The sequence below is a fragment of the Rutidosis leptorrhynchoides genome, chromosome 2 (assembly GCF_046630445.1).
Source record: "Rutidosis leptorrhynchoides isolate AG116_Rl617_1_P2 chromosome 2, CSIRO_AGI_Rlap_v1, whole genome shotgun sequence".
Taxonomy (NCBI): domain Eukaryota; kingdom Viridiplantae; phylum Streptophyta; class Magnoliopsida; order Asterales; family Asteraceae; genus Rutidosis; species Rutidosis leptorrhynchoides.
The window spans coordinates 542,928,850-542,953,069 of NC_092334.1; the positions used below are offsets into that span (position 1 = coordinate 542,928,850).

At 32.8% G+C, this 24,220-nt stretch overlaps 2 protein-coding genes across 2 annotated transcripts; both read right to left on the reverse strand.

Moving 5' to 3' along the window:
• Window positions 1–4,559: 4,559 nt before the first annotated feature.
• LOC139889651 (putative F-box protein At1g67623) lies at window positions 4,560–5,166 on the reverse strand. The gene is made up of 2 exons (XM_071872588.1): window positions 4,748–5,166; window positions 4,560–4,665 (listed from the first exon to the last, which is right to left on the reverse strand). Exons 1-2 carry the CDS (start codon window positions 5,164–5,166, stop codon window positions 4,560–4,562), a joined length of 525 nt encoding a protein of 174 aa, XP_071728689.1.
• A 15,416-nt stretch (window positions 5,167–20,582) lies between these two features.
• Window positions 20,583–21,134, reverse strand: LOC139889652 (putative F-box protein At1g67623). The gene has a single exon (XM_071872590.1). It carries the CDS (start codon window positions 21,132–21,134, stop codon window positions 20,583–20,585), a length of 552 nt encoding a protein of 183 aa, XP_071728691.1.
• Between the last annotated feature and the right edge of the window lie 3,086 nt (window positions 21,135–24,220).

Consider the following 24,220-nt stretch of genomic DNA (forward strand, 5'->3'; position numbering starts at 1 on the left):
CTTAAATAGTTGTGCCGAAGAATTCTGACCGACTCTAGACAAGATCTCATCAATCATGTCTCCGGGTAGGTCTCTTAAAATATTGGGTTGTCTATCCATTTTGTGTTTTTATACTGTAAAATAGACAAGAGTTAGATTCATAAAAAAAATACTTATTAATACAAGCAATTTTTACATATATCATAAAGCATAAGCACACTATATTACATATATTACACCACACGAATACAACTATCTTATTCCGACTCGCTTGTTTCTTCTTCTTCGGTTTTGGTTCGTTTTGCCAAGTTTCTAGGGATATATGATGTTCCCCTAATACGAGCCGTCGTTTTCCACATTGGTTTAGAAAAACCTGGTGGTTTAGAGGTTCCTGGGTCATTGTTACAACTTAAGGACTTCGGGGGTTGACGATACATATAAAGTTCATCGGGGTTGGAATTAGATTTCTCTATTTTTATGCCCTTTCCCTTATTATTTTCTTTTGCCTTTTTAAATTCAGTTGGGGTAATTTCTATAACATCATCGGAATTCTCGTCGGAATCCGATTCATCGGAGAATTGGTAATCCTCCCAATATTTTGCTTCCTTGGCGGAAACACCATTGACCATAATTAACCTTGGTCGGTTGGTTGAGGATTTTCTTTTACTTAACCGTTTTATTATTTCCCCCACCGGTTCTATTTCTTCATCCGGTTCCGATTCTTCTTCCGGTTCCGATTCTTCTTCCGGTTCTGACTCTTCTTCCGGTTCCTCTTCGGGAACTTGTGAATCAGTCCACGAATCATTCCAATTTACATTTGACTCTTCATTATTATTAGGTGAGTCAATGGGACTTGTTCTAGAGGTAGACATCTATCACATAATATCAAACGCGTTAAGAGATTAATATATCACATAATATTCACATGTTAAAAATATATAGTTTCCAACAAAATTTGTTAAGTAATCATTTTTCAAGTAAACACGGTCGAAGTCCAAACTCACTAATGCATCCTAACAAACTCGATAAGACACACTAATGCAAAATTCTGGTTCTCTAAGACCAACGCTCGGATACCAACTGAAATGTCCCGTTCTTATTGATTAAAAACGTTCCATATTAATTGATTTCGTTGCGAGATTTTGACCTCTACATGAGACGTTTTTCAAAGACTGCATTCATTTTAAAACAAACCATAACCTTTATTTCATCAATAAAGGTTTAAAAAGATTTACGTAGATTATCAAATAATGATAATCTAAAATATCCTGTTTACACACGACCATTACATAATGGTTTACAATACAAATATGTTACAACAAAATAAGTTTCTTGAATGCAGTTTTTACACAATATCATAGAAGCATGGACTCCAAATCTCGTCCTTATTTAAGTATGCGACAGCGGAAGCTCTTAATAATCACCTGAGAATAAACATGCTTAAAACATCAACAAAAATGTTGGTGAGTTATAGGTTTAACCTATATATATCAAATCATAATAATAGACCACAAGATTTCATATTTCAATACACATCCCATACATAGAGATAAAAATCATTCATATGGTGAACACCTGGTAATCGACATTAACAAGATGCATATATAAGAATATCCCCATCATTCCGGGACACCCTTCGGATATGATATAAATTTCGAAGTACTAAAGCATCCGGTATTTTGGATGAGGTTTGTTAGGCCCAATAGATCTATCTTTAGGATTCGCGTCAATTAGGGTGTTTGTTCCCTAATTCTTAGATTACCAGACTTAATAAAAAGGGGCATATTCGATTTTGATAATTCAACCATAGAATGTAGTTTCACGTACTTGTGTCTATTTTGTAAATCATTTATAAAACCTGCATGTATTCTCATCCCAAAAATATTAGATTTTAAAAGTGGGACTATAACTCACTTTCACAGATTTTTACTTCGTCGGGAAGTAAGACTTGGCCACTGGTTGATTCACGAACCTATAACAATATATACATATATATCAAAGTATGTTCAAAATATATTTACAACACTTTTAATATATTTTGATGTTTTAAGTTTATTAAGTCAGATGTCCTCGTTAGTAACCTACAACTAGTTGTCCATAGTTAGATGTACAGAAATAAATCGATAAAAATTATCTTGAATCAATCCACGACCCAGTGTATAGGTATCTCAGTATTGATCACAACTCAAACTATATATATTTTGGAATCAACCTCAACCCTGTATAGCTAACTCCAACATTCACATATAGAGTGTCTATGGTTGTTCCGAAATATATATAGATGTGTCGACATGATAGGTCGAAACATTGTATACGTGTCTATGGTATCTCAAGATTACATAATATACAATACAAGTTGATTAAGTTATAGTTGGAATAGATTTGTTACCAATTTTCACGTAGCTAAAATGAGAAAAATTATCCAATCTTGTTTTACACATAACTTCTTCATTTTAAATCCGTTTTGAGTGAATCAAATTGCTATGGTTTCATATTGAACTCTATTTTATGAATCCAAACAGAAAAAGTATAGGTTTATAGTCGGAAAAATAAGTTACAAGTCATTTTTGTAAAGGTAGTCATTTCAGTCGAAAGAACGACGTCTAGATGACCATTTTAGAAAACATACATCCACTTTGAGTTTAACCATAATTTTTGGATATAGTTTCATGTTAATAATAAAAATCATTTTCTCAGAATAACAACTTTTAAATCAAAGTTTATCATAGTTTTTAATTAACTAACCCAAAACAGCCCGCGGTGTTACTACGACGGCGTAAATCCGGTTTTACGGTGTTTTTCGTGTTTCCAGATTTAAAATCATTAAGTTAGCATATCATATAGATATAGAACATGTGTTTAGTTGATTTTAAAAGTCAAGTTAGAAGGATTAACTTTTGTTTACGAACAAGTTTAGAATTAACTAAACTATGTTCTAGTGATTACAAGTTTAAACCTTCGAATAAGATCGCTTTATATATATGAATCGAATGATGTTATGAACATCATTACTACCTTAAGTTCCTTGGATAAACCTACTGGAAAAGAGAAAAATGGATCCAGCTTCAACGGATCCTCGGATGGCTCGAAGTTCTTGAAGCAGAATCATGACACGAAAACAAGTTCAAGTAAGATCATCACTTGAAATAAGATTGTTATAGTTATAGAAATTGAACCAAAGTTTGAATATGATTATTACCTTGTATTAGAATGATAACCTACTGTAAGAAACAAAGATTTCTTGAGGTTGGATGATCACCTTACAAGATTGGAAGTGAGCTAGCAAACTTGAAAGTATTCTTGATTTTATGTAACTAGAACTTGTAGAATTTATGAAGAACACTTAGAACTTGAAGATAGAACTTGAGAGAGATCAATTAGATGAAGAAAAATGAACAATGAAAATGTTTGTAGGTGTTTTTGGTCATTGTTGTATGGATTAGATATAAAGGATATGTAATTTTGTTTTCATGTAAATAAGTCATGAATGATTACTCATATTTTTGTAATTTTATGAGATATTTCATGCTAGTTGCCAAATGATGGTTCCCACATGTGTTAGGTGACTCACATGGGCTGCTAAGAGCTGATCATTGGAGTGTATATACCAATAGTACATACATCTAAAAGCTGTGTATTGTACGAGTACGAATACGGGTGCATACGAGTAGAATTGTTGATGAAACTGAACGAGGATGTAATTGTAAGCATTTTTGTTAAGTAGAAGTATTTTGATAAGTGTATTGAAGTCTTTCAAAAGTGTATAAATACATATTAAAACACTACATGTATATACATTTTAACTGAGTCGTTAAGTCATCGTTAGTCGTTACATGTAAGTGTTGTTTTGAAACCTTTAGGTTAACGATCTTGTTAAATGTTGTTAACCCAATGTTTATAATATCAAATGAGATTTTAAATTATTATATTATCATGATATTATCATGTATGAATATCTCTTAATATGATATATATACATTAAATGTCTTTACAACGATAATCGTTACATATATGTCTCGTTTAAAAATCATTAAGTTAGTAGTCTTGTTTTTACATATGTATTTCATTGTTAATATACTTAATGATATGTTTACTTATCATAGTATCATGTTAACTATATATATATCCATATAGATGTCATCATATAGTTTTTTCAAGTTTTAACGTTCGTGAATCACCGGTCAACTTGGGTGGTCAATTGTCTATATGAAACATATTTCAATTAATCAAGTCTTAACAAGTTTGATTGCTTAACATGTTGGAAACATTTAATCATGTAAATATCAATCTCAATTAATATATATAAACATGGAAAAGTTCGGGTCACTACATAATATAGGATTCAACTACTACAATTCTATCATGAAAAACTATGTACAATAATACTTCATATTTAAATCTTTGGTACAATATTTTACAATCGTACAATACTGCTATTTTACATACATCATGAAATATAGCACACGATAATTATAATACAAGGCAGCTGTTAAGACAATTCTAGTTAAACTCAAATCGTTCAATAAAAACACGTAATTCATAGGACCAAAAACAAATCATGCACTCTGGTTTAACCAATACTATTTCCCATCCCATGTCCAGTGGAAAATAACAGTTGTGGCCCTTGATCGTACAGCACGTTGCGATGTCGTCAAAAGGACGGGTTTTACATAATACCCAACATCGCTGTAACAAATCAAAAACCTTAGTCCTCAACTCAACCACTAAATCCGTTATTAGTGGAAATGTTCTATTAAGAAGTTCTAACCCGATGTTCTTTTTCTCAGTTTGATGAGAGGCGAACATAAGTAACCTATAAACGTAGCATGCTTCTTTAAGTTGCATGTTTGAAGCCTTCTCTAATGAACGAAGTCCTATATTGGGATATATGGAGTCAAAATAAGCCCTCAATCCATAGCGGAAAATTGCATTATGGTTCCCAGAATACATAGCCATAAAGAAAATATGGCCCAACTTAGGGTCTCCCCAATGTGAGATACACCACTTGTTGAAGGATAGCCTTTTATAAACTAAGGCATGCTCGGAGTGCCTTTTGAATGCCTTGCAAACCAACTTTATCATAAACAATTGAGCCGATAAATCTTGACCCACTCTAGACAAGATTTCAACAACCATTTCCGGTGGTAGGTCTTCTAAAATATTCAGTTGTCTATCCCTAACATCCATTTTGTATTTCGTTATAAACTGTAAAAGAGACGAAAATTATACTTAAGTCTGATAATGGAAATAACAAGACATTACAAGCAATTTTTTCATATAGCATAAAGGCACAAGCATGTTATCATACATATATTACAAGACATGGTAAAACTCATTACTACGAACTCTTCAATCAGACTCACTTGTTTCTTCCTCTTCTGATTTAGTTTGTTCCGCTAATTTCTTACCAATACCCATTCCGTCCCTAATACGAGCAGTCATTTTCACACCCTTTTCGGAAGGACCTAGTCTCTGAGATGATCCAGGTCGATAATTAAAGTTTAAGTGATACAGGTGTTTACGATAAGAACGGTCAGGATTATTTCTGATAACTAATGGTCCATCGGACTTGGGATCGGGTTTCTCTATCTTAATAGATGGAGATTTCCCCTTTTTCTTTTTATTAAACTGAGCCGATGTAATTTCTATCACTTCATCAGAATCCTCATCGGGATTCTCTTCTGGTTCCTCAGGGAATTGGGAGTCTTCCCAGTATTTTTCTTCCTCAGCTGAGACACCGTTGACCATTTTTAACTTTGGTACATTGGTTAAAGATTTTGACTCAATATCTAAGTTGCTTGAATGACTACTGTACTCGGAGTCATTTGATAGCCTAGCGTGATTGGATGAAGTCATCTAACACATAATAGCAAGCATGTTAAGAGATTAATATATCACATAATATTTACATGTTAAGCATATATAGTTTCCAACAAAAATTGTTAAGCAATTGTTTTTAAAACAGACACGGTCGAAGTCCAGACTCACTAATGTAGTGACCCAAACTTTTCCACGTTTATATATATTAATTGAGATTGATATTTACATGATTAAATGTTTCCAACATGTTAAGCAATCAAACTTGTTAAGACTTGATTAATTGAAATATGTTTCATATAGACAATTGACCACCCAAGTTGACCGGTGATTCACTTACGTTAAAACTTGTAAAAACTATACGATGACATATATATGGATATATATATAGTTAACATGATACTATGATAAGTAAACATATCATTAAGTATATTAACAATGAACTACATATGTAAAAACAAGACTACTAACTTAATGATTTTTAAACGAGACATATATGTAACGATTATCGTTGTAAAGACATTTAATGTATATATATCATATTAAGAGATATTCAAACATGACAATATCATGATAATATAATAATTTAAAATCTCATTTGATATTATAAACATTGGGTTAACAACATTTAACAAGATCGTTAACCTAAAGGTTTCAAAACAACACTTACATGTAACGACTAACGATGACTTAACGACTCAGTTAAAATGTATATACATGTAGTGTTTTAATATGTATTTATACACTTTTGAAAGACTTCAATACACTTATCAAAATACTTCTACTTAACAAAAATGCTTACAATTACATCCTCGTTCAGTTTCATCAACAATTCTACTCGTATGCACCCGTATTCGTACTCGTACAATACACAGCTTTTAGATGTATGTACTATTGGTATATACACTCCAATGATCAGCTATTAGTAGCCCATGTGAGTCACCTAACATATGTGGGAACCATCATTTGGAAACTAGCATGAAATATCTCATAAAATTACAAAAATATGAGTAATCATTCATGACTTATTTACATGAAAACAAAATTACATATCCTTTATATCTAATCCATACACCAACGACCAAAAACACCTACAAACACTTTCATTCTTCAATTTTATTCATCTAAATTCATTGACAAAACCGCCATAGGAACGGAGACCTTTCAATAGAGCGGAGGCGAACTGATCAACGAGAAAGAGGCCCTACTCACTACAAAGGAATACACCACAAGATCGAACTGCACTCATGCCTCTCCCGCATCAAGTTGACCGCCAGACTGGAGCTTCGTAACATGTTGACGAAGACTTCCGAACTGAGGGTTCGGTCAGTACAAGAGACTACTTTGTCTCCTCGGAAGAAGAATAGCCCCGCTCTCTAGCCGACTGATCCCGTTGATCAAACTGGGAGGGAACGTGTCACATTAGAGGTGAACGATCAGAGGTGTCCTCTAATCACTACGATGAGCTGGTCCCTCTTTTAGTAGACTCAGCTATGAATATTCATGAAAAAATGAATGCCGGGATCTTTCTTTCACAGCTAACCCCATTTTCTTAATGCCGAGACATTCTCTTTCGTCGAGCCCCGAGCTTGTGGTCCTCCTTTGAGTTTGGGTTCAATTGGATGAATCTGTCAAGTCAAGGTCAACGTACTTAGCAGCAAGGATGGTGCATCGCCTATTTCTCGTTCTCGCTCGGGAGCCAAAACGAACACGCCTGCTACCTACTGTACTGGACCTTCGACCAGGCATTCTACCTTTGTCGAATCGGAACCAATACCACTGCATTGCGCTCGAACAGTTGAGCGGCCGCCCGCCCTTCCGTGCACAGATATAGATTCATTCTTCGTGCCTGGTCCAGCCTCACAACCCTTCGCGGGTTGGTAAGAAGTCAGTCTTGTTTGGTAAGACGGAATTTTACAAAGAGAAGAGAGTGCTCGCCCCGGCCAACAAAGACCGTAATTACATAGATAACTGCTCCTCCCCTTCTTTAAGGCTTTAAGGCGAACCGTATGGCGAAATAAAGACGACCTCACCTTCTCATAGATGGTGTCAGTGAGAGCCATTTTAGTACCCCCCCCCCCCCCCTGACCTTTTTTTGTAGATAGAATGTTCAATGAGTGGAAACAAGCAACCTTACTAAGCTAAGAACGGTGCTTGTTGAGTAAGGCCGGCTTTCTTCCAATGCTTGAGCGCTTCTTTCTCATATCGATCATTCAATATCCTTGACTTTTCAATAAGGGGCGCGTTAGCTAGGCCGTTTTCTTGCAGGAGTGCTAGCGCGCGCCCTTACGTTTTCTTCGCTTGCTCTGCAGTACGAGCCTCATACAAAGCCGCACCCCTTTAATATGATGAAGAGGGGTATATATATATATATATATATATATATATATATATATATATATATATATATATATATATATATATATATATATATATATATATATATATATATATAATATACATATAATTTCTTCAGAGGGAATGAGTTAATTCTTCATAACTCGTTGATACAATATACACGTTATTGATTCGTAATGATGTCCACAGTGATTCTTGAACTGATGGAGTTTGTGATGTTATCGGTGTTGTTGATTCGGATGTTGACTGTACTGACGATGCTGGTAACGCTGACGGTACTGTTGATGTTGTTGGTAAAGCAAGTTTTGCTTGTTAATCACATACCATTTTTGTCAGGGTTTCTACTCTTCCTTCTATCATTTTGGTTCGCTTAACTGATTTATGGTTAGGGCTAGATTAGATAATCTCTAAGACTTTAGAGATTACATAATCACCGCGGAAATGTTTCTCCATTGAAGTTATGAATTAATACTTCGTCAGTTATTGTTGTTGGTACTCCTTGGTATCTATGGTGCGTATGACGTTGATGCTTGTGGGACAGATTGTGAAGTTGAGATTTACGACGCGGTTGTGGTTGAAGGTGGTAATGGTACTGTTGGTATTGATGATGGTGGTACTGGTTATGCTGCTGATGCTGCTGCTGGTGTTTGTAATCTCTGCACCATATTCTCCAAAGCCACTACCCGAGCGCGAAGCTCGTTGACTTCTTCTATTTCACCGCGGTGATTGTCGGTTCGGACGAGCAGATAAATAAAATCTAAAATTTGATGTAATATATAATCGTGACGAGATACTCTGGAAATGAGCGAGAAAATGGTGTTTCGGACAGGTTCGCCGATAAGTGCTTCAGGTTCTTCGTCAAGAGGGCAATGTGGTGGATGGAAGGGATCACTTTCTTCTTGTCTTCGATGATTGAGGAGGCTACGAACCCATATCCAATTCATCAAGAATAGGTGATGACTGATTGGTTGATCTATTCCAGTCACACTGCTTTCGGAGCTTGAATGGGATTCCATTTTGGAATCTGAGTGACTTGAACTGATGACGAATTCCATTTCGTACGATTGGATAAAGGATTTTTTTTTTCGATATGAAATGATTTTGGCTAACGGATGGTATTCTAATTATATAGAGATCGAAAGATTTCGTAGATTACAGAGGACTTTGCGGGATATGTCAGGCAAAGTTTAAAGTAACAGATACGATAAGATATGATTTAGCAGATATGCTAAGATATGAATTTTTGTCTATACACTATTCATGCAATCAATGCAGCAAGACGTGTCTTAGACTAAAAATGATAAGCAGGTAATTTCCTGAGGATGATAAGTAGTTAATTTTCGACACAAAATGATAAGCAAAACTTTTGTCATGCAGACACGGTCGAAGTCCAGACTCACTAATGCATCCTATCGACTTATCAGTCAGACACACTAATGCAGACCTGGTTCGCTAAGACCACCGCTCTGATACCAACTGAAAGGACCCGTTCATATACATTATAAACGATTCACAATAGTTGATTACATTGCGAGGTATTTGACCTCTATATGATACATTTTACAAACATTGCATTCGTTTTTAAAAGACAAACTTTCTTTACATTGAAAATTGCCAGGCATGCATACCATTTTATAATATCCACTATCCAACTATAAATTAATTTAATAATAATCTTTGATGAACTCAATGACTCGAATGCAACGTTCTTCGAAATATGCTATGAAAGACTCCAAGTAATATCTTTAAAATGAGCAAATGCACAGCGGAAGATTTCTTTAACACCTGAGAATAAACATGCTTTAAAGTGTCAACCAAAAGGTTGGTGAGTTCATTAGTTTATCATAATCATTTATTTCCATCATTTTAATAGACCACAAGAATTTCATTTCCAGTTCTCATAAATATACGTCCCATGCATAGAGACAAAAATAATCATTCATATGGTGAACACCTGGTAACCGACATTAACTAGATACATATAAGAATATCCCCTATCATTCCGGGATCCTCCTTCGAACATGATATAAATTTCGAAGTACTAAAGCATCCGGTACTTTGGATGGGGTTTGTTAGGCCCAATAGATCTATCTTTAGGATTCGCGTCAATTAGGGTGTCTGTTCCCTAATTCTTAGATTACCAGACTTTAATAAAAAGGGGCATATTCGATTTCGATAATTCAACCATAGAATGTAGTTTCAATTACTTGTGTCTATTTCGTCAAACATTTATAAAAGCGCATGTATTCTCAGTCCCAAAAATATAAAGGGTAAAAAGGCAAATGAAACTCACCATACTGTATTTCGTAGTAAAAATACATATAACGTCATTGAACAAGTGCAAGGTTGGCCTCGGATTCACGAACCTAAATTAATTATATATAATTATGTGTTGGTCAATATTTGTCTAACAAATTAGGCCAAGTCATAGTGTACCACAATCCTAATGCTCGAGACTAATATGCAAAAGTCAACAAAAGTAAATTTGACTCAAAATAATTTCCAAAAATCTATACATGATTAATATATAGTTTAAATATCGTCGTTTTATATTTTTAAATATTTTTAAAAGATTTATTAGAGTAAATAATATAATTTATTTATTAATAAATAAAATTTTATATTAAATTTATATAATATAATATACTTTTATATATATTAAGTAATAAAATTTATAGGGTTCATTTAATATCATAAAGATAATATGATAGGTATTATTAAAGTAAGTTATTACACGTAGTAAAATATGTTTGTATCACATATTTATTTGATAAAATAATATCTATAATGATAGTAAATAAAAGTTGTATTATTTTGTAATAATAATTATTATTATAAAAATATCAATATTTATAATTACTAAGATGACATTATGATAAAACGATAATTCTAATTATGATAACTTTAATATTTACGATAATTTTTAATATTATCTTTAAAATAATAATTCTATTTAAAATAATAATAATAATGATATTTTATAGTAACAATGACATTTCTATTAAAATGATAATTTTTGTTAAAATGATAGTTTTAATACTAACGATATTTTTAATAATAATAGTAATGATAAAAATAATAAGAACGATAATTTTATCTAAATCAATATCTTATAATATTTTAATTTCATCATGATACTCTTACTCATTATTTCCTAATCGTTTCGTTTAATAGCTTTTAATCGTCTTTTATATCGTGTTCATAATATTGATAATAATAGTAATCAAAATAATTTGGTGTTACAAATATTTGTTTTAATTACACTAATATTAATAATGATAGTTACTATAACATTTTTAACGATAATACTAATAATTATCTTAATGATAATATAGTAATAATAATAATAACAATGACAATATCCATTTTTAAATAATGATATATATTAATAATGATAATAATAATAATAATAATAATAATAATAATAATAATAATAATAATAATAATAATAATAATTGGATAATAATTATAATAATACTAATTATAACTTTAACGATAATAACGATAGTAATAATAAAAAAAATTACAATTTTTAATGATAAATCCCTTTTATTGATAAAGATAATAATAAGATAAAACTAGAACGACGATAAAAACGACGATAATAATAATCATTTTTAATAAAAATATCAAAAATTCAATTGATTATAACTTCTAATCCGTTCATCGAAACCATTCGATATCTAAAGGAAAAGTCCTTAATTTTTCGCTAGCTTTCCAAGGACATGCATATCTTATACCTTATCTCAACCGCAAGTGTAACTAATTCAATATTCAACCTAACCTGTCTAAGGGCAATATCAAAAGTACAAGCATGCATAATCCTAAATACTCAAGCACTAGTCAGGGATACACTATTAGTATGTAAAAGTTAAATTATGAGTACTCACGTATCAATATTGAGATTCAATATTGCAGGAAAGGTACGTAAACGCAACGGAGATGATAAACACTATATTGACCTCACGAGCATACCCATGAACCATACTCAATCACCTCCATAGCTATAACCCATAATTTCCTTAATCCTATCCCACTCGAAAAAAACAACTTCGAAATCACTCGGACAGCACTCCGTCGTAATATTTTATGTATACTAATAATATCTTGAGATAATACGGAGTAAATATGTATATGTAAATCGATTGAGAGAGTTTAGAGAAAAATATTTTCAAGTTTCTATGAAATAATGAAACCTATTGAATTTCTATTTATAATAGATTTTTGAATTATTAAAGTGAATTATTAAAGTATGAATTATTAAAGTGAATTATTAAAGTTAAAGTAAAGTAAAAATAAAGTAAAGGTAAAGTTTAAGTATAGTAAAAGTATAAAACTATGTACGTATAATACGCGTATAAATATATATAATATTAATTTAAATCGTTATATATATTTAATAAAATAAAATATAAATATCATTATCTTTATCATTCTAGTTAAGTAATGAGTTGTCAGAAGTGGTTCTAGATATTTATAAAAGTTATATACATTTTAATAATAAAGTTCTTTTTAAACTGAAAACGTTTTTGTACGTTTGAAACTAAATAGATCAATCGAGTCTTTATGAGATTCAATCTTCCACTATCCTATGTCTAGTTCTCAATAAATGACAATTTGTTCTTATTTATAAATCACTTTACCATTTTCCAAATATTGTTAAAATGGAAAGATTTCTCAAATCAACGTGGGCCTTTCAACAGAGACTTGTAATCATAATTCAATATATCTGATAATTCAATCATTTGATCTTATCTTCTAATTCCATTGATAAACATTTTGAAACAGATACAATCATGTAAAGTATTTAATCTAATATTTTGTTTACATTTCAAGTTATAATATATATACACATATACATATATAATCATGTTCGTTTAATGGTTCGTGAATCGTTGGAACTTGGTCGAGGTTGAATGAATGTATGAACATAGTTTAAAATTCTTGAAATTTAACTTAACAAATATTGCTTATCGTGTCGGAATCATATAAAGATTAAAGTTTAAATTTGGTTGGAAATTTCCGGGTTGTCACACTATTGGTGCAGCTCCTGGTACAAGATCTATTTGAAATTCAACGGATCGATGTGGGGGTAATCCCGGTAATTCTTTCGGAAATACATCGGGAAATTCTTTTGCAATGGGAACATCATTGATGCTCTTTTCTTCAGTTTGTACTTTCTCGACGTGTGCTAGAACAGCATAGCAACCTTTTCTTATTAGTTTTTGTGCCTTCAAATTACTAATAAGATGTAGCTTCGTGTTGCCCTTTTCTCCGTACACCATTAAGGGTTTTCCTTTTTCTCGTATAATGCGAATTGCATTTTTGTAACAAACGATCTCTGCTTTCACTTCTTTCAACCAGTCCATACCGATTATCACATCAAAACTCCCTAACTCTACTGGTATCAAATCAATCTTAAATGTTTCGCTAACCAGTTTAATTTCTCGATTCCGACATATATTATCTGCTGAAATTAATTTACCATTTGCTAATTCGAGTAAAAATTTACTATCCAAAGGCGTCAATGGACAACTTAATTTAGCACAAAAATCTCTACTCATATAGCTTCTATCCGCACCCGAATCAAATAAAACGTAAGCAGATTTATTGTCAATAAGAAACATACCCGTAACAAGCTCCGGGTCTTCCTGTGCCTCTGCCGCATTAATATTGAAAACTCTTCCGCGGCCTTGTCCATTCGTGTTCTCCTGGTTCAGGCAATTTCTAATAATGTGGCCCGGTTTTCCACATTTATAACAAACTACATTGGCATAACTTGCTCCGACACTACTTGCTCCGCCATTACTCATTCCGACACCATTTGTTCCTTTCGTTCTATTAACCCCTGGTCCGTAGACCTCACACTTCGCCGCGCTATGACCATTTCTTTTACACTTGTTGCAAAATTTAGTGCAGAACCCCGAGTGATACTTTTCACACCTTTGGCATAGCTGCTTCTGATTGTTGTTGTTGTTGCGGTTATTATTGTTGTTGGGATGATTGTTGTAGTTGCTGTTGCTGCTGCTGTTGTTGTTGTTGTTGTTGTTGTTGGGCCGTTTGTTGTAGTTGCGATTGATGTTGCGATTGTTGGGATAATTGTTGCGATTATTGTTGTAATTGCTGTTGTTGTTGTATTGGTGATTCTTATCACCGTTTTTCTCCCACTTTCTTTTGACTTGCTTCACATTGGCCTCTTCAGCAGTCTGTTCTTTAATTCTTTCTTCAATCTGGTTCACTAGTTTGTGAGCCAATCTACATGCCTGTTGTATGGAGGCGAGCTCGTGTGAACTTATATCTTCTTGGATTCTTTCCGGTAATCCTTTCACAAACGCGTCGATCTTCTCTTCCTCATCTTCGAATGCTCCCGGACACAATAGGCACAATTCTGTGAATCGTCTTTCGTACGTGGTAATATCAAATCCTTGGGTTCGTAACCCTCTAAGTTCTGTCTTGAGCTTATTGACCTCGGTTCTGGGACGGTATTTCTCGTTCATCAAGTGCTTGAATGCTGACCACGGTAGTGCGTACGCATCGTCTTGTCCCACTTGCTCTAGATAGGTATTCCACCATGTTAACGCAGAACCTGTGAAGGTATGCGTAGCGTACTTCACTTTGTCCTCTTCAGTACACTTACTTATGGCAAACACCGATTCGACCTTCTCAGTCCACCGTTTCAATCCGATCGGTCCTTCGGTTCCATCAAATTCCAAAGTTTAGCAGGCAGTGAATTCTTTGTAGGTGCATCCTACACGATTTCCTGTACTGCTAGATCCAAGGTTATTGTTGGTATGTAGCGCAGCCTGTACTGCGGCTATGTTTGAAGCTAGAAAAGTACGGAATTCCTCTTCATTCATATTCACGGTGTGTTGAGTAGTCGGTGTCATTTCCTTCAAAATAGTCAAATGGAACAAGTTAATCATACAGAATATTAAGAGCAGTTAATAGTATTTTCGTAGCATAATATGAACTCATTTATAAAAGCTTTTTCTTCATATTAGTGTTTTATAAGTTTAAATTCGGGTAGTACCTACCCGTTAAGTTCATACTTAGTAGCTAATATACAATTCAACTACTACAATTCTATATGAAAAACTGATTATAATAAAATTTCGCGTTCAAACTTTTACACAATATTTTACAAACTTACAATACCGCTTATTTTACATATAGCATGAAATATAGCACACAATAAATTTGATACAAGATGCTTGTGAAGATAATTCTAGCTAGTACACAAGTCGTTCAGCAAAGGCAATAAAGACACGTAATTCATACGTCCAGAAACAAGTCATGCATTCTGGTTTTACTAGGATTACTTCCCATCCTTGGTTTTGTGGAACATAACCATTATGGCCGTTGATAAGACAGCGTGTTGTAACGTCGTAAAAGGGACGAGGGTTACGTAAAGTCCAACAGTCCCGTAACAATCTAAAAACCTCATTTCTTACCCCAATTACCGACTCCGTCACTTGTGGGAACGTTTTGTTTAATAGTTGCAGCCCGATGTTCTTGTTCTCACTTTGGTGAGAAGCAAACATTACTAATCCGTAAGCATAACATGCTTCTTTATGTTGCATGTTAGCCGCTTTTTCTAAATCACGAAGTCCAATATTCGGATATATTGAGTTAAAATAATTTCTTAACCCATTGCGTAAAATAGCATTTGGGTTCCCCGCAATATATGCGTCAAAGTAAACACATCGTAACTTATGGATTTCCCAATGTGATATCCCCCATCTTTCGAACGAAAGCCTTTTATAAACCAAGGCATTCTTGGAACATTCTTCGAATGTCTTACAAACTGATCTCGCCTTAAATAGTTGTGCCGAAGAATTCTGACCGACTCTAGACAAGATCTCATCAATCATGTCTCCGGGTAGGTCTCTTAAAATATTGGGTTGTCTATCCATTTTGTGTTTTTATACTGTAAAATAGACAAGAGTTAGATTCATAAAAAAAATACTTATTAATACAAGCAATTTTTACATATATCATAAAGCATAAGCACACTATATTACATATATTACACCACACGAATACAACTATCTTATTCCGACTCGCTTGTTTCTTCTTCTTCGGTTTTGGTTCGTTTTGCCAAGTTTCTAGGGATATATGATGTTCCCCTAATACGAGCCGTCGTTTTCCACATTGGTTTAGAAAAACCTGGTGGTTTAGAGGTTCCTGGGTCATTGTTACAACTTAAGGACTTCGGGGGTTGACGATACATATAAAGTTCATCGGGGTTGGAATTAGATTTCTCTATTTTTATGCCCTTTCCCTTATTATTTTCTTTTGCCTTTTTAAATTCAGTTGGGGTAATTTCTATAACATCATCGGAATTCTCGTCGGAATCCGATTCATCGGAGAATTGGTAATCCTCCCAATATTTTGCTTCCTTGGCGGAAACACCATTGACCATAATTAACCTTGGTCGGTTGGTTGAGGATTTTCTTTTACTTAACCGTTTTATTATTTCCCCCACCGGTTCTATTTCTTCATCCGGTTCCGATTCTTCTTCCGGTTCCGATTCTTCTTCCGGTTCTGACTCTTCTTCCGGTTCCTCTTCGAGAACTTGTGAATCAGTCCACGAATCATTCCAATTTACATTTGACTCTTCATTATTATTAGGTGAGTCAATGGGACTTGTTCTAGAGGTAGACATCTATCACATAATATCAAACGCGTTAAGAGATTAATATATCACATAATATTCACATGTTAAAAATATATAGTTTCCAACAAAATTTGTTAAGTAATCATTTTTCAAGTAAACACGGTCGAAGTCCAAACTCACTAATGCATCCTAACAAACTCGATAAGACACACTAATGCAAAATTTTGGTTCTCTAAGACCAACGCTCGGATACCAACTGAAATGTCCCGTTCTTATTGATTAAAAACGTTCCATATTAAATGATTTCGTTGCGAGATTTTGACCTCTACATGAGACGTTTTTCAAAGACTGCATTCATTTTAAAACAAACCATAACCTTTATTTCATCAATAAAGGTTTAAAAAGATTTACGTAGATTATCAAATAATGATAATCTAAAATATCCTGTTTACACACGACCATTACATAATGGTTTACAATACAAATATGTTACAACAAAATAAGTTTCTTGAATGCAGTTTTTACACAATATCATACAAGCATGGACTCCAAATCTCGTCCTCATTTAAGTATGCGACAGCGGAAGCTCTTAATAATCACCTGAGAATAAACATGCTTAAAACATCAACAAAAATGTTGGTGAGTTATAGGTTTAACCTATATATATCAAATCATAATAATAGACCACAAGATTTCATATTTCAATACACATCCCATACATAGAGATAAAAATCATTCATATGGTGAACACCTGGTAATCGACATTAACAAGATGCATATATAAGAATATCCCCATCATTCCGGGAAACCCTTCGGATATGATATAAATTTCGAAGTACTAAAGCATCCGGTACTTTGGATGGGGTTTGTTAGGCCCAATAGATCTATCTTTAGGATTCGCGTCAATTAGGGTGTTTGTTCCCTAATTCTTAGATTACCAGACTTAATAAAAAGGGGCATATTCGATTTTGATAATTCAACCATAGAATGTAGTTTCACGTACTTGTGTCTATTTTGTAAATCATTTATAAAACCTGCATGTATTCTCATCCCAAAAATATTAGATTTTAAAAGTGGGACTATAACTCACTTTCACAGATTTTTACTTCGTCGGGAAGTAAGACTTGGCCACTGGTTGATTCACGAACCTATAACAATATATACATATATATCAAAGTATGTTCAAAATATATTTACAACACTTTTAATATATTTTGATGTTTTAAGTTTATTAAGTCAGATGTCCTCGTTAGTAACCTACAACTAGTTGTCCATAGTTAGATGTACAGAAATAAATCGATAAAAATTATCTTGAATCAATCCACGACCCAGTGTATACGTATCTCAGTATTGATCACAACTCAAACTATATATATTTTGGAATCAACCTCAACCCTGTATAGCTAACTCCAACATTCACATATAGAGTGTCTATGGTTGTTCCGAAATATATATAGATGTGTCGACATGATAGGTCGAAACATTGTATACGTGTCTATGGTATCTCAAGATTACATAATATACAATACAAGTTGATTAAGTTATAGTTGGAATAGATTTGTTACCAATTTTCACGTAGCTAAAATGAGAAAAATTATCCAATCTTGTTTTACACATAACTTCTTCATTTTAAATCCGTTTTGAGTGAATCAAATTGCTATGGTTTCATATTGAACTCTATTTTATGAATCCAAACAGAAAAAGTATAGGTTTATAGTCGGAAAAATAAGTTACAAGTCATTTTTGTAAAGGTAGTCATTTCAGTCGAAAGAACGACGTCTAGATGACCATTTTAGAAAACATACATCCACTTTGAGTTTAACCATAATTTTTGGATATAGTTTCATGTTAATAATAAAAATCATTTTCTCAGAATAACAACTTTTAAATCAAAGTTTATCATAGTTTTTAATTAACTAACCCAAAACAGCCCGCGGTGTTACTACGACGGCGTAAATCCGGTTTTACGGTGTTTTTCGTGTTTCCAGATTTAAAATCATTAAGTTAGCATATCATATAGATATAGAACATGTGTTTAGTTGATTTTAAAAGTCAAGTTAGAAGGATTAACTTTTGTTTACGAACAAGTTTAGAATTAACTAAACTATGTTCTAGTGATTACAAGTTTAAACCTTCGAATAAGATCGCTTTATATATATGAATCGAATGATGTTATGAACATCATTACTACCTTAAGTTCCTTGGATAAACCTACTGGAAAAGAGAAAAATGGATCCAGCTTCAACGGATCCTCGGATGGCTCGAAGTTCTTGAAGCAGAATCATGACACGAAAACAAGTTCAAGTAAGATCATCACTTGAAATAAGATTGTTATAGTTATAGAAATTGAACCAAAGTTTGAATATGATTATTACCTTGTATTAGAATGATAACCTACTGTAAGAAACAAAGATTTCTTGAGGTTGGATGATCACCTTACAAGATTGGAAGTGAGCTAGCAAACTTGAAATTATTCTTGATTTTATGTAACTAGAACTTGTAGAATTTATGAAGAACACTTAGAACTTGAAGATAGAACTTGAGAGAGATCAATTAGATGAAGAAAAATGAACATTGAAAATGTTTGTAGGTGTTTTTGGTCATTGTTGTATGGATTAGATATAAAGGATATGTAATTTTGTTTTCATGTAAATAAGTCATGAATGATTACTCATATTTTTGTAATTTTATGAGATATTTCATGCTAGTTGCCAAATGATGGTTCCCACATGTGTTAGGTGACTCACATGGGCTGCTAAGAGCTGATCATTGGAGTGTATATACCAATAGTACATACATCTAAAAGCTGTGTATTGTACGAGTACGAATACGGGTGCATACGAGTAGAATTGTTGATGAAACTGAACGAGGATGTAATTGTAAGCATTTTTATTAAGTAGAAGTATTTTGATAAGTGTATTGAAGTCTTTCAAAAGTGTATAAATACATATTAAAACACTACATGTATATACATTTTAACTGAGTCGTTAAGTCATCGTTAGTCGTTACATGTAAGTGTTGTTTTGAAACCTTTAGGTTAACGATCTTGTTAAATGTTGTTAACCCAATGTTTATAATATCAAATGAGATTTTAAATTATTATATTATCATGATATTATCATGTATGAATATCTCTTAATATGATATATATACATTAAATGTCTTTACAACGATAATCGTTACATATATGTCTCGTTTAAAAATCATTAAGTTAGTAGTCTTGTTTTTACATATGTATTTCATTGTTAATATACTTAATGATATGTTTACTTATCATAGTATCATGTTAACTATATATATATCAATATAGATGTCATCATATAGTTTTTACAAGTTTTAACGTTCGTGAATCACCGGTCAACTTGGGTGGTCAATTGTCTATATGAAACATATTTCAATTAATCAAGTCTTAACAAGTTTGATTGCTTAACATGTTGGAAACATTTAATCATGTAAATATCAATCTCAATTAATATATATAAACATGGAAAAGTTCGGGTCACTACATAATATAGGATTCAACTACTACAATTCTATCATGAAAAACTATGTACAATAATACTTCATATTTAAATCTTTGGTACAATATTTTACAATCGTACAATACTGCTATTTTACATACATTATGAAATATAGCACACGATAATTATAATACAAGGCAGCTGTTAAGACAATTCTAGTTAAACTCAAATCGTTCAATAAAAACACGTAATTCATAGGACCAAAAACAAATCATGCACTCTGGTTTAACCAATACTATTTCCCATCCCATGTCCAGTGGAAAATAACAGTTGTGGCCCTTGATCGTACATCACGTTGCGATGTCGTCAAAAGGACGGGTTTTACATAATACCCAACATCGCTGTAACAAATCAAAAACCTTAGTCCTCAACTCAACCACTAAATCCGTTATTAGTGGAAATGTTCTATTAAGAAGTTCTAACCCGATGTTCTTTTTCTCAGTTTGATGAGAGGCGAACATAAGTAACCTATAAACGTAGCATGCTTCTTTAAGTTGCATGTTTGAAGCCTTCTCTAATGAACGAAGTCCTATATTGGGATATATGGAGTCAAAATAAGCCCTCAATCCATAGCGGAAAATTGCATTATGGTTCCCAGAATACATAGCCATAAAGAAAATATGGCCCAACTTAGGGTCTCCCCAATGTGAGATACACCACTTGTTGAAGGATAGCCTTTTATAAACTAAGGCATGCTCGGAGTGCCTTTTGAATGCTTTGCAAACCAACTTTATCATAAACAATTGAGCCGATAAATCTTGACCCACTCTAGACAAGATTTCAACAACCATTTCCGGTGGTAGGTCTTCTAAAATATTCAGTTGTCTATCCCTAACATCCATTTTGTATTTCGTTATAAACTGTAAAAGAGACGAAAATTATACTTAAGTCTGATAATGGAAATAACAAGACATTACAAGCAATTTTTTCATATAGCATAAAAGCACAAGCATGTTATCATACATATATTACAAGACATGGTAAAACTCATTACTACGAACTCTTCAATCAGACTCACTTGTTTCTTCCTCTTCTGATTTAGTTTGTTCCGCTAATTTCTTACCAATACCCATTCCGTCCCTAATACGAGCAGTCATTTTCACACCCTTTTCAGAAGGACCTAGTCTCTGAGATGTTCCAGGTCGATAATTAAAGTTTAAGTGATACAGGTGTTTACGATAAGAACGGTCAGGATTATTTCTGATAACTAATGGTCCATCGGACTTGGGATCGGGTTTCTCTATCTTAATAGATGGAGATTTCCCCTTTTTCTTTTTATTAAACTGAGCCGATGTAATTTCTATCACTTCATCAGAATCCTCATCGGGATTCTCTTCTGGTTCCTCAGGGAATTGGGAGTCTTCCCAGTATTTTTCTTCCTCAGCTGAGACACCGTTGACCATTTTTAACTTTGGTACATTGGTTAAAGATTTTGACTCAATATCTAAGTTGCTTGAATGACTACTGTACTCGGAGTCATTTGATAGCCTAGCGTGATTGGATGAAGTCATCTAACACATAATAGCAAGCATGTTAAGAGATTAATATATCACATAATATTTACATGTTAAGCATATATAGTTTCCAACAAAAATTGTTAAGCAATTGTTTTTAAAACAGACACGGTCGAAGTCCAGACTCACTAATGTAGTGACCCAAACTTTTCCACGTTTATATATATTAATTGAGATTGATATTTACATGATTAAATGTTTCCAACATGTTAAGCAATCAAACTTGTTAAGACTTGATTAATTGAAATATGTTTCATATAGACAATTGACCACCCAAGTTGACCGGTGATTCACTTACGTTAAAACTTGTAAAAACTATACGATGACATATATATGGATATATATATAGTTAACATGATACTATGATAAGTAAACATATCATTAAGTATATTAACAATGAACTACATATGTAAAAACAAGACTACTAACTTAATGATTTTTAAACGAGACATATATGTAACGATTATCGTTGTAAAGACATTTAATGTATATATATCATATTAAGAGATATTCAAACATGACAATATCATGATAATATAATAATTTAAAATCTCATTTGATATTATAAACATTGGGTTAACAACATTTAACAAGATCGTTAACCTAAAGGTTTCAAAACAACACTTACATGTAACGACTAACGATGACTTAACGACTCAGTTAAAATGTATATACATGTAGTGTTTTAATATGTATTTATACACTTTTGAAAGACTTCAATACACTTATCAAAATACTTCTACTTAACAAAAATGCTTACAATTACATCCTCGTTCAGTTTCATCAACAATTCTACTCGTATGCACCCGTATTCGTACTCGTACAATACACAGCTTTTAGATGTATGTACTATTGGTATATACACTCCAATGATCAGCTCTTAGTAGCCCATGTGAGTCACCTAACATATGTGGGAACCATCATTTGGAAACTAGCATGAAATATCTCATAAAATTACAAAAATATGAGTAATCATTCATGACTTATTTACATGAAAACAAAATTACATATCCTTTATATCTAATCCATACACCAACGACCAAAAACACCTACAAACACTTTCATTCTTCAATTTTATTCATCTAATTGATCTCTCTCAAGTTCTATCTTCAAGTTCTAAGTGTTTTTCATAAATTCCAAAAGTTCTAGTTTCATAAAATCAAGAATACTTTCAAGTTTGCTAGCTCACTTCCAATCTTGTAAGGTGATCATCCAACCTCAAGAAATCTTTGTTTCTTACAGTAAGTTATCATTCTAATACAAGGTAATAATCATATTCAAACTTTGGTTCAATTTCTATAACTATAACAATCTTATTTCAAGTGATGATCTTACTTGAACTTGTTTTCGTGTCATGATTCTGCTTCAAGAACTTCGAGCCATCCAAGGATCCGTTGAAGCTAGATCCATTTTCCTCTTTTCCAGTAGGTTTATCCAAGGAACTTAAGGTAGTAATGATGTTCATAACATCATTCGATTCATATATATAAAGCTATCTTATTCGAAGGTTTAAACTTGTAATCACTAGAACATAGTTTAGTTAATTCTAAACTTGTTCGCAAACAAAAGTTAATCCTTCTAACTTGACTTTTAAAATCAACTAAACACATGTTCTATATCTATATGATATGCTAACTTAATGATTTAAAACCTGGAAACACGAAAAACACCGTAAAACCGGACTTACACCGTCGTAGTAACACCGCGGGCTATTTTGGGTTAGTTAATTAAAAACTATGATAAACTTTGATTTAAAAGTTGTTATTCTGAGAAAATGATTTTTATTATGAACATGAAACTATATCCAAAAATTATGGTTAAACTCAAAGTGGAAGTATGTTTTCTAAAATGGTCATCTAGACGTCGTTCTTTCGACTGAAATGACTACCTTTACAAAAATGACTTGTAACTTATTTTTTCGACTATAAACCTATACTTTTTCTGTTTAGATTCATAAAATAGAGTTCAATATGAAACCATAGCAATTTGATTCACTCAAAACGGATTTAAAATGAAGAAGTTATGGGTAAAACAAGATTGGATAATTTTTTTCATTTTAGCTACGTGAAAATTGGTAACAAATCTATTCCAACCATAACTTAATCAACTTGTATTGTATATTATGTAATCTTGAGATACCATAGACACGTATACAATGTTTCGACCTATCATGTCGACACATCTATATATATTTCGGAACAACCATAGACACTCTATATGTGAATGTTGGAGTTAGCTATACAGGGTTGAGGTTGATTCCAAAATATATATAGTTTGAGTTGTGATCAATACTGAGATACGTATACACTGGGTCGTGGATTGATTCAAGATAATATTTATCGATTTATTTCTGTACATCTAACTGTGGACAACTAGTTATAGGTTACTAACGAGGACAGCTGACTTAATAAACT